Source organism: Uranotaenia lowii, chromosome 1, assembly GCF_029784155.1.
Source record: "Uranotaenia lowii strain MFRU-FL chromosome 1, ASM2978415v1, whole genome shotgun sequence".
NCBI classification, from domain to species: Eukaryota; Metazoa; Arthropoda; class Insecta; order Diptera; family Culicidae; genus Uranotaenia; species Uranotaenia lowii.
In genome coordinates, this window is record NC_073691.1 from 195,978,317 (window position 1) to 195,994,327 (window position 16,011).

Genomic DNA, 16,011 nt, shown 5'->3' on the forward strand with positions numbered 1-16,011 from the left:
TTTTCAATTTAAAACAAAATATGGAGATGCAAAAGTTTGGTTTTTGCATGTAAATAGAAAATTTTTCCAATAAAAGCGTCGTATCCTTTCATTAACTTATTTATAAAATTTATTTGATAACTCAGTGGAAAAGCACTTTTGATGCCTATATTTTCATGGTTGGTTTTGAAAATTTTGATTTCGAATAATTTGTCAGACATTTTCTGTCACCTCTTGTTTCGGTGATATGGAGTTTATATGTTTTGAAAAGAACCACCTAAGCAACCAAAAGTCCCATAGAACAGGTCCAAAAATGAAGTACGTTCTTTGCAGCTCAAAATTTAAGTTCTTATTGTTACTTTCAAGTTCCAAAACAAGTCTTAGGGGAAGTGTGGGTAAAATGGACAGGGATGGTAAAATGGACACCCCCTTAAATCTTACTTATTTCTTTATAAAGTAGTGCAAACTTTATGGCCACCCTATCACAGAATCACTTGAGGCTATTAGAGACACACTATGCAAGTACAAATATCTGTGCTCAGAGTACTTATTAACAGATATCATCACAGGTAAGTGTTTTTTCAATAATTTTTTGTTTAATATAACTGTTTAAAAAAACATATAGTGCGAGTAAAATGGAAAGCCCATGGGGGGTGGTAAAATGGACAGTGTTCATTTTTATTTTAACTTTCCAGATGCCACGAGCTTATGTCAGGAAAACGAATTAAAGGTTATCTGGGACATGCCTGGACATTACAAATAAAGTTTACAGAACTTGATCCCTGGTTGTAGATTGCCAAGTATTTAGAGTGGTCGCATGATGTTTTTTTTTGTATTACTCAGAATTTGGTTCCATTGGGTATACGGAACATGTACCGGGAATGTCTGATCGTGACCAGTCTCTTGCTGTGCACTTGAAATGACCACACACAAAAAGTTTTTTTCAATTCCGAGTTATTTGCGGGGACCCCCCCTCTCCGTGACCATTTTACACGCACAAAAAATGGATTTTAAAATAGTTTTGAAAAAACTTAAAAAAATATGTACATTTTGACTGTTTTATTTATTTTTTGCATCAACTATTAGCGGCTCATTGAATGTGTCCAATCCACCCAGTGTTTTGACGTTTAACTGTGGAGAAATTGATGGGTGTCTATTTAACCACCCCTACCCCTAATGATCTTCTATTCAGCTTCCAGAGGCCTTTTAATTCAGCTTCCAAAATCGCAAAATGAACAAAAAATCTCTCTCTATCTCAACTGCGCCCTTGGCATCGGTTCATATCACCTTTTCTTGATTATTTACTATGTTCTGTACATGGTGCCGCCATGATGCCACGCATAGCGATTACAAACTCGACAAATTGCTCAATTGCTTCTTTCCTACATTTCCTACACATATCGCATCAGAATGGTCACTCAAATTACTTGCCCGGCTTGGGGATCGAACCCCGACCTTCGTACATATAAATAACTTTTGTTACTTTCAAGTTCGTTAATGAGTACATATAGATCACCCATGAGAATTGGTCAAAACAAGTCACATACAACGTACATATTGATCACTTTTGCAACTTTCAAGTTCATTAATGAGTACATAATGTTCACTCAAGAGAATTGAGCAGTGGATTCTTTTTGTCAGCCAATATGTAACTTTCAATGCCTTCATTCAAGTAAATATGTGACTTTTGGTTGCTTGGGCTGTGATGTTGTTTTTCAGAGATACAATTTCTATAAAAATTAAATTCTACAATTTTCCAAAAATTGGAATGAAATCATTGCAAGTATTTCTGACATTAATTAAGAAAGTTAAAAAGAGGTTTTATTTTATTTAACAAATTTCTTGCAGACTGCATAACGATTTAATTTTTGCTTTAAGAAATTTATAAAATCTAATGTGGTTAAAGATGCGTGTTTTAATTCCTCAAACCTCCTGTATTTTACAGTGTCGGAAAAGTGAACAAAATATCCTTAACTTTTTTTTGAAGGAATCAAAATTACTTGCAGCCCTGGGAATGTGAATGTGTTAGAATGGTATTTGATGAATAAAACTTGATGTCGAATTTCGTCGATTCTCGAATATCCGAGAATAATTCAGATGTGCTGGATGATTTTGGTCAAGAAAAAAGTACTTGCGCCTTGGAATTCTAAGATCACTAAAGACGAAGTAGTATTCTTTAGTGTCAAGAATGACTTTTTTAACTTCAGAATAGATCATCCATGTGGTAATGCGAGACGAAATCAATCGTACAGCTCATCTGTCTCCTTTTTTTCCATTCGATCTACCACAATTTATTCCATTGACTCGTCTTCTTACTTTACACTGCAAATCTGAATCAAATATCTTACAATTTTTCTACATTTCAATTATTTCATACACACTTTTTTTACACTATACCATTATTTCCTACGAATTGCAAATCTAATTTTAAATTCCAACTAGTTTCGCTTCGTGAATGTCATGAAGTGTTGTATGATGAAATGTTTAGAGGCCTAGCGTGATGGAGGACCAAACTCCGCCGGAGATGAGCCAATTTTCTGACATTTTTGTTAATACTTATTTTAACACACATTTGTGGATCAAGAAATATTTCGTTGCTCCGGTAAATTCTGTACTTGAACTGAAAATGTTTTCTTAGAAAAAATCTCCATAGCTGGGGGAGGGTGTTAAAACACCTAAACCCACCCACCCCCGTTTACATCACCTTGATTGTAATACAAAGTAAAAAAAAATATTTTTTTTAGTTGTAATTTTTTTTGTTACAACGTAACAAATTTCTCCAAAAAATCCCGTTGCCGTTCAAACAGTTCGGACGGTTCAAACGGTTTTAACTGTAAGCACAGTTCAGACAGTTCGGAAATTTCGGACGGTTCGGACGATTTGAACTGTTAGAACAATTCAGACGGTTCTGACAGTTCGGACGGTTTGGACGGTTCAAATGGTTCGGATGGATTGAACTGTTGGAACAGTTGAGACAGTTCAGATGTTTCCGACGGTTTGAGCGGTTCGGACGATGCAAACGGCTCGAACGATTTGAATTGTTCAAACGGTTAAGACAGTACTGACGGTTTGGACGGTCCGAACGACACCAACGTTTCGGATGGTTCAGACGTTTCAGAAGCAATTTTGTCAAAATCACAAAAAAAAACTTTAATTAAACATAATTTTGAGTATATTTCCATCACAGAATCTATGTCACAGGACAAAGAATATTGAACATACTCACAGAATTCACAGAATTGTTAAAATGTCGTACAAATTCCCAAAATTATAATTCTTAGTGTCAATGTAAATTAAGGATTCTAATCTTGAATTTGAAAAATACGCCTCCGACGGTTTGGACAGTTCAGACTGTTTAAATGGCTCGGTCGATTCGGACGGTTCGGATGGTTTCGACGGTTCCAACGGTTCAGACAGTGTTAAAGGTTCGCACAGTTTCCACGGTTCCGACGATTCGAAAGGTTCATACGCTTTGAACGAGACGTTTTGAACTGTTCGAATTGTCAAGACGCTTCAAACAGTTTGGCGGTTCGGATGGTTCGAACATTAACCATGCTTGATACTCGTGTGGAATGCCAACTGTTTTTCTTTGAGACAATCCGTAAAATTGTTCCTTTGTTAGCACCAATCGGCATTGAGATTTTGCAACCTCTTTTTTTTTTGGTGTACATTTAAGGCACAATCATGGAAAATATCTTACATGATTTCGATTTAAATTTCTTCAATTCTGTCTTCGATAAAATTTTGGTAGCAGTTTCCTTCACACGTCTTCCTTCAATATCCCAACAGTTTTATGTCGTCACCAAGATAACATCCAGGTGTTTTCCAGTTGAAATTATTTTCAACAGTCATACTCACGCTTTTTTTCAACAGATTTATACAAATCAATAATTTGGCTGCTCGTTCGGATGATAAAGATATGATATTATGAAACGTGATCGATAGGCTGAATGATTCCAATGTACAGGAGAGGCTCGTTATGCGTGTTGGTATGCGTGAAGAGATGTTCGAACGTGATATAAGTGTTGGTGTGTTATTTTCTTTATCGGTGGCATGAAACGATGCTTGCGGGTGACCAAAATACGGTTTTACGGTGAGGAACGAAAAAGAAAAAGTTGAAGAAATAAAGGGTCAATGATTAGAGAGGGGTTTGAGAAAAAAAAAACTAAGGACTACAATTTAGGAAAGGTCGGGAAGAAACAAAAAGGATTTGGGACAACCTTCTGAGGTCTGGGGAAGCAAGTTCAATACACTACTGGAATACGCATACTTTTGATCAGTGATTAAGAAAGCCAGCTTGTTCTATCTACGAAAGGTCGCTAACTATTGGGCGGCATCTATCTAGGCAGCTTTCACTAGGCGGCACCTACTGAGTCCTACTGGATGTATCGTATCGTAACACACGAAGCCAACTCTGCGATGATCCAAGCCTGGGCTATGATTGAGGTTAGCAGCAACCAACGATTACGTTTGCGAATCAACAACAAACCAATGTATACCTATGCTACTCGGTAAGGTGGTGCACACAACGGATGATGTCGATAGCAAAAGTTGTAAACGTAGCTGTAATAGTAGTGGTACTAGAAGGGGCTGCAACAATGCCTAAGTAGTAGTAGTAGTAGTAGTAGAGCTCACAACGGGACAACGGGAAATCAAAACACAAAAAGTAAACAAAACGGAAACCGCGTGACCCCCCGGACAACAAACCGGATGATCGGTAAAAAACCAACATGCGGGACCAACATCTCCCAGCACGAGCCTGAGCTTTGAGGAGAGTCACACCTGTGTATGTGGGTGTATTGTTGTTGTTTGTGTAATGGTTGTTTGTTTACATTTCTTACAGTTGTGTTTTGGTGTCTCGTGGAATCTCGTGTTTTGTTTTGTTTTCGGTTTCAATTTGTGTTGGTGGTTGTTGTAGGTGTTTTGGTAGTTTTTTTTTGGGGTGGTACCTACTTTGTCTTTCCACCGTGTTGTCGTAGTAACTGCCACCGTACTCGATCGCTGCATCGGCCCCATTGCCATCGCCATTCATACTGATCAGGATGTTGTCAACCGGGGAGGAAACCGAAGCCGCCAGATACCCATTGTTCGCCGCTTCGTGGTCCCCATTGTGCCCGTGATGGCCTCCGTTTCCGTTTCCGTTGCCCCCTGGCAGGGTCCCGAAGTGGCCCCCGTGCAATCCGTGCTGGTGCTGATGGTGGAAACCGGACATGTTGTACGGATACAGAGCCGTCTTGAAGTGCTGCGGGAAGTAGGCATGGGCCGGGGCCACTAGCGGGGTCTCAATCAGGGCCATGTTTTGATCCAACAACCGATGATAGTTATCGTCCATGCCCATCGCTCGCACTGCAACGATGTAAAAGTGTGATAGAGACAGAGAGAAAAGAGAGAAGAAAGAGAGAGAGAGAGGGAAAGAGACTGCTGGAGTTTTCTTTTTCGTTTGTTTGTTTGTTGGAGCTGACTGAGGGTGGATTGCTGAAAGGAAGTGTGGATGTGCGGGTTGAGTTTCGGAAACAAAATTGGCAACCCTGCCGAGGACCTAGGTTTGGAGATAAAAGACAAACTCAAAAACAAGGGTGATTACTGTTTTCATTTACAAGAAAATGGCACGATGATGGATGATTTTGTATTAGGGCTTTTAGTTATACACATTTTGTCATTATTTATTTGTATTTTTGTTCTATTTAGTTGGACAAATTAGAGAATCGGAGGAAATTTGGATGTGGTATGTTGGAGTCAGCAAAATGGTAAACCAAAAGGAGTTCATGGGATGTTGATTTTTGTTTGTAATGATCAAACGATTTATGAATGAATAGAAAATCATAGATGGTCTCTCAAATTGTTATGAATGATAATATATTTTTTGGTTTTATCAATCCTGGAAATGATATTTTTTAAGTTTTTGTTCAACTTAAAAATTGGAACTCAACAAAAAAAATCGCCTGAAAAGCTCTTGTTACCGATCGCTTTAAAATTACAAATAAAGATAATCAAAAACTGGATTTGAGCAGGTACTAAGCAGAATTTAATTCTTAAACTGAAAACCATGATCAGCATAATTTAAACAGCACTAAACCCACCCCTGCGTTGAAGGAAACAGAAACTAAGAAGCATGAGTGAATCTTCTGACATGTTCTCATAACTAGAGTTTACCCTTACTGGTTCGGAACTTATTTTCACATGCTATTGCTTCATTTTTTGTTGTGACACATTTCAAACTTTTTTGATTATTGAAATCACAAATAACAGTTGTAAAACCCGACTAAACCGTGCGAAAAACTCGTAAAAAATTTTTTACACTGTTTAAACTTTAAAAGATTTCGAATTAAAATTTTTGTTCTGATCGTTAACCTAAACTTGTATCCAAAAATGCCATACCTGATTCTTATTTCGGATCTAAACTTTTACATATACCTACAATTCAGTGTTTAAAACTGAATCTTTTGACACTAAAAACAGTATCGAAAATTGTTACTTTTCAGCACCCAATTAAGTGTCAAAGATACATTCCACGACCTACTTGATCATAAATTTTCAGTCGACATGTGCTTTTTGTAGATTGATTAGTACATTTTTAAGGGAATTTCTCAAACTTACATAAAATTGTGTATGCAACTTGTTGCCAAACTTGAAGTCAGTTTTGCTGCAGACTCAACAAAGCACGAAAAAATAGTGTTTTTTTACCTGTTTTGATAAGTACCGTCATGCGGGTTGACTATGGGCCAAAATGAAAAATGTTAGTTTTTGAAATATGTTCATAAGTATCAGGGATATCGTTTTCAAATTTTTACACGTTATAGCCGGCGTATCATTTCTTCTTTTGCTTTAAAAATTTTGTCTCAAAGATATACTGTTTTAATTTTAAAAATTGGCAAAATTCTGTGTCCTAATGACAAACAAAATACATTCCACGAATTAGCCGTGTGTAAACTAACACCAGCAAATTAAATTGCTCTTTTGCTGATCAATACGTTCATTAGGACCTGCTTAACCAGAATGACTGTGTTTTTTTCTATAAATTGGATGAATATTTCAAGAGTTATTCCAATTTTTTGAAGCAGTGTCCAAAAAGTATAAATTTGGGTGAAAATGGGTCAAGCTAAGATCGTGGTTTCCACAGCCTTGAATTAACTTTTTGAGCTCTAAAAATCATAAATTTTCAATTTATTGTTTTGCAGCAATCGGAGATAACGTTAGTTTGCATTTTTCTACGCGAGTTATAGAATTGTGCGATTTACACAACATTTCTTTTATATGTCTTCCTCCAAACTCGACACATATTTTGCAGACGTCTTTTTTTTCGTTCGATGAAGCGAAATTGGAGATTAGTAATTTGGACTTATAAAAAATAAAAGCATGTCTTCAGCGACAAATCAAAAAAAAAAATATTTCCTAGCACTGTTAAGGACCTTCAAGAAAAGTCTCAAGGAAAATAAAATAGAAAACTTGGTTTCGAGTTTTAAAAAGTGGTATCATTTCAACAAGTGTGGAACCACTGTGTTGCGTTGCAACTTATTTTTATATTTAAATTTTTTCTACTGGCAATCTCAAGTTTAATATCTCTAGGTAGCGAATAATGAACCGGCCCTGTTGAAGCGGATTGAACTTCACGACCCAACGTCAAGAGGGCTACCAGAAGTAAAATGGCTTGTCGGTGTATCGTCCATACAACCGCTGAGAAGAAATGCTGGTATTTCGCGCGCGATCTACTAGCATTTACTGGTAAAAACCCGAAGCCAACCTCATAGGGGGATGCGATCGGGAAGCCTTCTTGCTAGCTGCGAACCTGCAAATCGGTCTCTTAATATTCGAGACACTGAGTGGAAAAGTCACTCAGAAGTCGAAAAATTCGTAGTCCGTAGTCGTTGGATCTACATATATAGAATCGGAAATCTAAAAATTGTTGAAGCTGGTAGTCTCCGACACGTTATTCTTGTGCATTCGTTTCGCTTAACGGGATCTTTCGAGTAGCGGAAGTGCCTACTGGTTGTTGAACCTGGTCCTTGGAGGCCAATTGAAGGTCTGCGCTAAGACGCTGGGCGGAAGTGATTGGCGCGTCGTCGGTAAGTTTAATTTACTTCTAAAATTTGTTTGTTATTCTCCCGATATTTCCCTTGAGATTGCCTAGTTTCAACAAACGAGATCCGCGCAAATTTAAATTGTCCCCCCCCTGGGGTAAGAGTCCGAGCTAACTGATTGATGACCGTTGGCACATCTACTCTTAGTGGATGGCGCTTAAGTGCCGACGGTATAGTTTGCGCCTTTTAATCTCGCAAGATAATTTTCGATTCGTAGCAACTGCTAGGATAAACTTTGTATGCGCCGAATTGGACTTAAAAAAAATAAAGATACCTTCCAGGATTTTATCAACACTAAACGAGCCATTTTTGTAGAAGAATCAACGAAGCGAAGGAAGAAGTTCAACATCTCAACCGGAACCAACTTTACAGCCGAGGAAATTGTAAACAGTGATAGAAAAAAAACGAACAAGAAAAATAACAAGCGTAAGAAATGAAAATCGAAATAATGATAAACGTTTTTTTGCCTTTCTAACAGAAAGGTTTGGTTATCGGTCGATTGGGGAGATCATTAATTATGGGTCTTAGGCATACCTTTATAGGTACCTATCGACTCAGCTCGACGAGTTCTGTTGATGTCCGTGGATTTGTATGTGCCATTTTAAAAATGTCAAGAACGTTTTTGCGAAACTGGGCTGCGCAATTAAAATGATTTTAGTCTCAAAAGAATGCATTTTTTTTCCTACACAACCCTTTCAAAAACGGGAAAAAAACAAAATAGTTGAAACCGTTTTCTTTACCAAATACATATCATACTTATTATGGCATAAAAAAAAGTTGCTAGTGGCGCCTCGAAGCAGCAGCACCAGCAATCATTTATAAATTGAAGATAATCAAAATAAAAAAATAATATTTTTATTAACTCGAGAATTGAACCAAAACCCTTCAGATCCCAAGTTGCAAGCGCTATCCAATAAACCATCGGCACGCTTGATTGAAAGCGGCTCAAACTCAAATAGGTAAAAGGCATTACTAAGACGCACCGTGGTCTGGGCAGTTTCTCAGTCTGCTGGGGCAAATACGGCAACAGTGTTTATATCTTACACTTCTTGCTTTTCAATGCAGCAAATGGCGGATGGGCGTTTCCTTCAGAGTCCGCCATGCCTATTAGACACTATAATTTCATATATGAAATTATAGTGTCTATAGCCATGCCGGGTGTCAACAAAATGCAGAGCCGTACAGAAAACTGCGTTGGGGGGGAATTTATATGAAGATCTTATGACCCTCGTTTTTTTTACCCGCGTTGAAGAATGAATTTATGTTTTTTTTTTCATTTCTACATACTCATACATAATTTAGATTCAATTTCAGATGCAGAATTCAGATTCAGTTTTCAAATTCAGGATACAGGTTTAGGAATCAGAATTCAGGATTCAGAATTCAAAATTCAGATTCAGAACTCATATTCAGATTCAGAATTCAGATTCAGAATTCATATTCAGAATTCAGATTAAGAATTCAGATTCAGAATTCAGATTTAGAATTCAGATTCAGAATTCAGATTCAGAATTCAGATTCAGAATTCAGATTCAGAATTCAGATTCAGAATTCAGATTCAGAATTCAGATTCAGAATTCAGATTCAGAATTCAGATTCAGAATTCAGATTCAGAATTCAGATTCAGAATTCAGATTCAGAATTCAGATTCAGAATTCAGATTCAGAATTCAGATTCAGAATTCAGATTCAGAATTCAGATTCAGAATTCAGATTCAGAATTCAGATTCAGAATTCAGATTCAGAATTCAGATTCAGAATTCAGATTCAGAATTCAGATTCAGAATTCAGATTCAGAATTCAGATTCAGAATTCAGATTCAGAATTCAGATTCAGAATTCAGATTCAGAATTCAGATTCAGAATTCAGATTCAGAATTCAGATTCAGAATTCAGATTCAGAATTCAGATTCAGAATTCAGATTCAGAATTCAGATTCAGAATTCAGATTCAGAATTCAGATTCAGAATTCAGATTCAGAATTCAGATTCAGAATTCAGATTCAGAATTCAGATTCAGAATTCAGATTCAGAATTCAGATTCAGAATTCAGATTCAGAATTCAGATTCAGAATTCAGATTCAGAATTCAGATTCAGAATTTATGTAAATTTATTTTCGGCATATCGGTGAAAAATTTAGATTCATGGAGAAAGAATATCAGAATTAAAAATTGATGAAGCTGGTTGTTGCGAGGTAAAGTATGGTGTACGTTAATAAATTTTCCTTGCAAAAATGTTCTTTCGCTCTTTTCATCATCCGAAAAATTTCTCCTCAATTTATCAATTTTCAATTCTGGAATTGTTTCTCCAAGAATACCAATTTTCACAGTTTTTGATAAATTTGCGATGACTTAAAGATCATTACGCATGAAAACACGATTTTGTTTTGTGAAAACCTTTTTTCACATTTTTTCTGAAATTAAGTTTGCTGCATACTTTTAGGGGTAAAACCATACTACTAAAAGTTGTAAAATCCGAAATCATAAAAAAAAATTTTGGATGAAAGAAATTTCAATGTTGAAAACCGCGTGATGCAAAACAATCAAAATGAGATTCAGATTCAGAATTCAGATTCAGAATTCAGATTCAGAATTCAGATTCAGAATTCAGATTCAGAATTCAGATTCAGAATTCAGATTCAGAATTCAGATTCAGAATTCAGGTTCAGAATTCAGATTCAGAATTCAGATACAGAATTCAGATTCAGAATTCAGATTCAGAATTCAGATTCAGAATTCAGATTCAGAATTCAGATTCAGAATTCAGATTCAGAATTCAGATTCAGAATTCAGAATTCAGATTCAGAATTCAGATTCAGAATTCAGATTCAGAATTCAGATTCAGAATTCAGATTCAGAATTCAGATTCAGAATTCAGATTCAGAATTCAGATTCAGAATTCAGATTCAGAATTCAGATTCAGAATTCAGATTCAGAATTCAGATTCAGAATTCAGATTCAGAATTCAGATTCAGAATTCAGATTCAGAATTTAAATTCAGAATTCAGATTCAGAATTCAGATTCAGAATTCAGATTCAGAATTTAGATTCAGAATTCAGATTCAGAATTCAGATTCAGAATTCAGATTCAGAATTCAGATTCAGAATTCAGATTCAGAATTCAGATTCAGAATTCAGATTCAGAATTCAGATTCAGAATTCAGATTCAGAATTCAGATTCAGAATTCAGATTCAGAATTCAGATTCAGAATTCAGATTCAGAATTCAGATTCAGAATTCAGATTCAGAATTCAGATTCAGAATTCAGATTCAGAATTCAGATTCAGAATTCAGATTCAGAATTCAGATTCAGAATTCAGATTCAGAATTCAGATTCAGAATTCAGATTCAGAATTCAGATTCAGAATTCAGATTCAGAATTCAGATTCAGAATTCAGATTCAGAATTCAGATTCAGAATTCAGATTCAGAATTCAGATTCAGAATTCAGATTCAGAATTCAGATTCAGAATTCAGATTCAGAATTCAGATTCAGAATTCAGATTCAGAATTCAGATTCAGAATTCAGATTCAGAATTCAGATTCAGAATTCAGATTCAGAATTCAGATTCAGAATTCAGATTCAGAATTCAGATTCAGAATTCAGATTCAGAATTCAGATTCAGAATTCAGATTCAGAATTCAGATTCAGAATTCAGATTCAGAATTCAGATTCAGAATTCAGATTCAGAATTCAGATTCAGAATTCAGATTCAGAATTCAGATTCAGAATTCAGATTCAGAATTCAGATTCAGAATTCAGATTCAGAATTCAGATTCAGAATTCAGATTCAGAATTCAGATTCAGAATTCAGATTCAGAATTCAGATTCAGAATTCAGATTCAGAATTCAGATTCAGAATTCAGATTCAGAATTCAGATTCAGAATTCAGATTCAGAATTCAGATTCAGAATTCAGATTCAGAATTCAGATTCAGAATTCAGATTCAGAATTCAGATTCAGAATTCAGATTCAGAATTCAGATTCAGAATTCAGATTCAGAATTCAGATTCAGAATTCAGATTCAAAATTCAGATTCAGAATTCAGATTCAGAATTCAGATTCAGAATTCAGATTCAGAATTCAGATTCAGAATTCAGATTCAGAATTCAGATTCAGAATTCAGATTCAGAATTCAGATTCAGAATTCAGATTCAAAATTCAGATTCAGAATTCAGATTCAGAATTCAGATTCAGAATTCAGATTCAGAATTCAGATTCAGAATTCAGATTCAGAATTCAGATTCAGAATTCAGATTCAGAATTCAGATTCAGAATTCAGATTCAGAATTCAGATTCAGAATTCAGATTCAGAATTCAGATTCAGAATTCAGATTCAGAATTCAGATTCAGAATTCAGATTCAGAATACAGATTTAGAATTCAAATTCAGAGTTCAAATTCAGAATTCAGATTGAGAATTCAGATTTAGAATTCTGATTAAGAATTCGGATTAAAGATCAACCTGGAATTTGAATATATTCAAATATTAGACTAAGTGTTGTAACTCAAAATTCAAACTTTAGAATCAGAATAAGATTTCAGATTTAGTTTCCAGAATGAGATTAATCATTTAATAGTCATATTTCTTTCCCCTCCTTTTGTGGGAATTTTTCCTCTATGCATGGTTGAGCTCTAAAAAAGGTATCATGCTAGGGCACGCGTCACGGCTATCCATCAATATTGTAGTTGGTTTTACTTATTCAGTAAAAAAAAGCATAAAAAAACAGTAAGATTCGAACCGTGACCAGCAACGTGAAAGTTCTGGTTGCTACCACGGCACCATTTCAGCGTGTTATAAATCTTGGAAATTCTACTGTTTAAATACCATTCTTTCCATACATAAAATGAGCTCCTTACATACCAGTTCGCTTTTCCCCAAAAAAACGTACCAGGCATCATTTTTTTATATTGAGATTGGAATTTTTCGTGTTTGAATATCTGAAATCATTCTTATATGATTCAGAGGGAAGGAATCTATCATGTATATTCTATATTATTTTATATATTTCCAAATATAATTTAAACTCTGTTAGAAAGGCTCCAATCCACTGTTAAGTGTATTAAATCGGGTTTTGTTATCAGTTTTTGTTTAGAATTAGCACAGGAATTAGGATAAGTTTCAATAAAATGTATGTTGCAAAAAAATTGTTTTTTTCAGACAAAATTGTATCAGCAAGGACCTGCGTGAGAGAACATTAAAAAAGGGTCATCCATATACCACGTTAACAAATTATTACAGGAAACACATGTTTACCAGCAATTCAAATAAAAATACAACGGTTTTGATTATGAACAAAGAATGATTTTATCTACTCCTGTTGAATGAATAGCCTCGGTCAAAGTAAAGAAACTGACTGATTATATCATATTTATGATCATCATTAAATGAAACTGTAAGCCAAAATCCATGACAGATGAAATTTTTTCACTTGACCATATGGATTCCATTTTTTTTTTAATTTTTGGTAACATACTTTCTTAAATCAAGCAACTATTACAAAGGTGGCACATAGTCACCCCCTCTAAGGGGTGAGAATGGGGCCAATTTTCTTTGTCTTATAACTTTTTCAAAAAATAATTTTTTTCAACCAAACTCTGTGCTGTTGTTTATATACTATTTAAGAACAAATCTGTCTTCTTTTATTTTCTAATTAAGCCAAATTACAACAGTTATTCATAAAACAACTCAAATATCACAATTTTGGCCCATTTTCAGCCCGTACGACGGTACATTTGTTCCCATGTTGTTAGAAGTGTGCGCTACCTGCATACATGAGTGTAGTTGTTCGACTATTGCTTGTTTTGGATGCAAAAAATAGAGATTTACTGTCATTATTTCTTTCATAATTCTTAAAGGGGTTGATGTCCCACTGTGATGTCTTCAGATGAAAATTGCATCATAAATTGGGCCTTTTTGCAAAATCTTCGGTGATGCAGACGGTACTTTAAGACACCATTTAATGCTTATTAACAATTTTGCATATTTGCATGTTAATTTTTTTTAAGTATTTTATCTGGAAAATTGATAAAACTTCAATGCGTGTTGAAATGCTATTTATAATTGCCGTTGAAAAATAACAGAGTTTTGAAGCTTTGAAATATGGTTTATTTTAATTACAAAAATCTTACTGAATCTTACTCGAAAAACGAAAATGTTAGAAATTTGAAAAAGACATGTGTTTTTAAGTCGTAAAAACGAACCAAATTTTAAGTTTTAGGGGAAGATCTGAAGACCCCTTGCGCAAATTGTTATAAAATAAAAAAAAACCCCAGTTGTTAATCATTAGTACACTAAAGAGGACAGACTTTTAAAATGAAATAAATAAAAGATTCGTTGCCAATGACCGCAGGATTATCCAAGCGTTGAAGTCAAATTTCGTTGTCTGACACAATCTTGAAATCCAATATGGAGGCTTATGCTGAACTTCAAATGCTGTAAATGACTTTAAATCGCCTTAAACCGCTAAAATATACGTATTGGGAAAAATAGTAAAATATGTATATAAAATTTTGAAATCTGATGCCCCCAAAGATGGTAACTGCAGCTGATCTTTAAAATGCTGTATATTATCGAAAGTGTAATCAAAATAAGTAAATTATTTGGAAAAGAGTAATGACAAGTAAAAACAAATCAAGACAAAACTAGAACACGGTGTCTCTGGGAGAAAACTTTATTTTTCGAAAATTAGCATCGCTCATTTTTGTACCGGACTTTCTTGGACTTTTACTTTCCCTTTTATTTGAGCCCAAATTTGAAATAATCCATGGGGGGGTCTAGAACAATTTATTTTCTTGAAGATTTTGTTTTATCTTTGTAATGGTTTTTTTTAAATCATACAAATCACTTTAGCGTCAATTCAATTCCATATGTCAATATCATGATTTCACAGGGAAATTTCCCTGGCTACAATTTTTTGGAAGACACCAAAGTGATACTAATTAAGCGAATGCAGACGTAATGTGACAAACAGAATGATTGTTATATCATTTGAAAAACCTGATGACACTTCACATCACTGATTGTACCAATGCGCTTAGCCCAAATTTTAAATAATTCACCTGGATTTCAAAACCGAATAGCTTTGTTGAAAATCGTTTATCCTTTTTGACGATTTCTGAAGATTGTCATACTTTTCATTTTTAATTGATTGTTAAACCTTAGACTCGAGTACCACAAGGAAGATAAAGTGTCATTTATAAATCTTAAAACAAATTCAACCTGTTGTTAATGTTTGATTGCATAAATTAGCGTTTTTGGAGGTATTCGTGTATGTAAAAATGATGATCGAATTTCAATTTTCAAGCGAAAATTTAAGATAGTTCATTTTTGTCAAAAGCCCACAAACTGAAGCTAATGTCTTTCATTGATTTTTTGCCATAAAAAGGAAAAATAAGAGTACAAATCTCAACAACAACTTTATTTTCAACAATTTAGCGCATGGTTTGACCCCCTTTTTTGTTTATTCAACCGATGGACAACTTTTTAAACTAGTCAACGTGAATTTTGGCGTGTTTTCAGTTTGTTGGACGATCCAGAAAGAAGAATTGACCATTTTTACCATTTATACAATGGAAACGTTCGGATTGCGCTTGATATTCTTTACTTTCATGGAATCAGTCATCCTCACTTTATTTAAATTTTAGCTCACAATTAGATTCCCTAAGACTCTTAGAACAATTTATGAACTTTGGTCAAATAGATGATTTCCAGCTTTTTTAGGTTCTCTCAAAAGAACTTCTCTGAGTTTTTCACGATTCTACCCAAAAAAATTTGCAAAAAAACGTGGTAAAAATAATTTTGCAGAAATTTGCGCCTCGAAAATTCTTAACTGCCGACTTGAACACTCATGAAATGTTGATTTTTCCTTTTTTGGACCAAATTTTTAAGGTTAAGAAGTATAAGAAGTCACTATAGGATCAACACGAAGTTCAAACCAAGCATCAGAGTGGAACCC

The 16,011-nt window shown here is 34.8% G+C and overlaps 1 protein-coding gene across 9 annotated transcripts in view; it reads right to left on the reverse strand.

Annotated features, from left to right (window-relative positions):
* The window catches only part of LOC129742447 (uncharacterized), a 584,572-nt gene that overhangs the window by 36,768 nt on the left and 531,793 nt on the right, over nucleotides 1-16,011 (reverse strand). For 8 of the 9 annotated variants that reach the window (XM_055734387.1, XM_055734355.1, XM_055734361.1 and 5 more), the window contains one exon: nucleotides 4,933-5,325. The exons of the other annotated variant lie outside the window; for it this stretch is intronic. In XM_055734387.1, coding sequence (XP_055590362.1) covers nucleotides 4,933-5,325 — 393 coding nt within the window. The remainder of the gene's footprint in view (nucleotides 1-4,932; nucleotides 5,326-16,011) is intronic. 9 annotated transcript variants of the gene reach the window in all.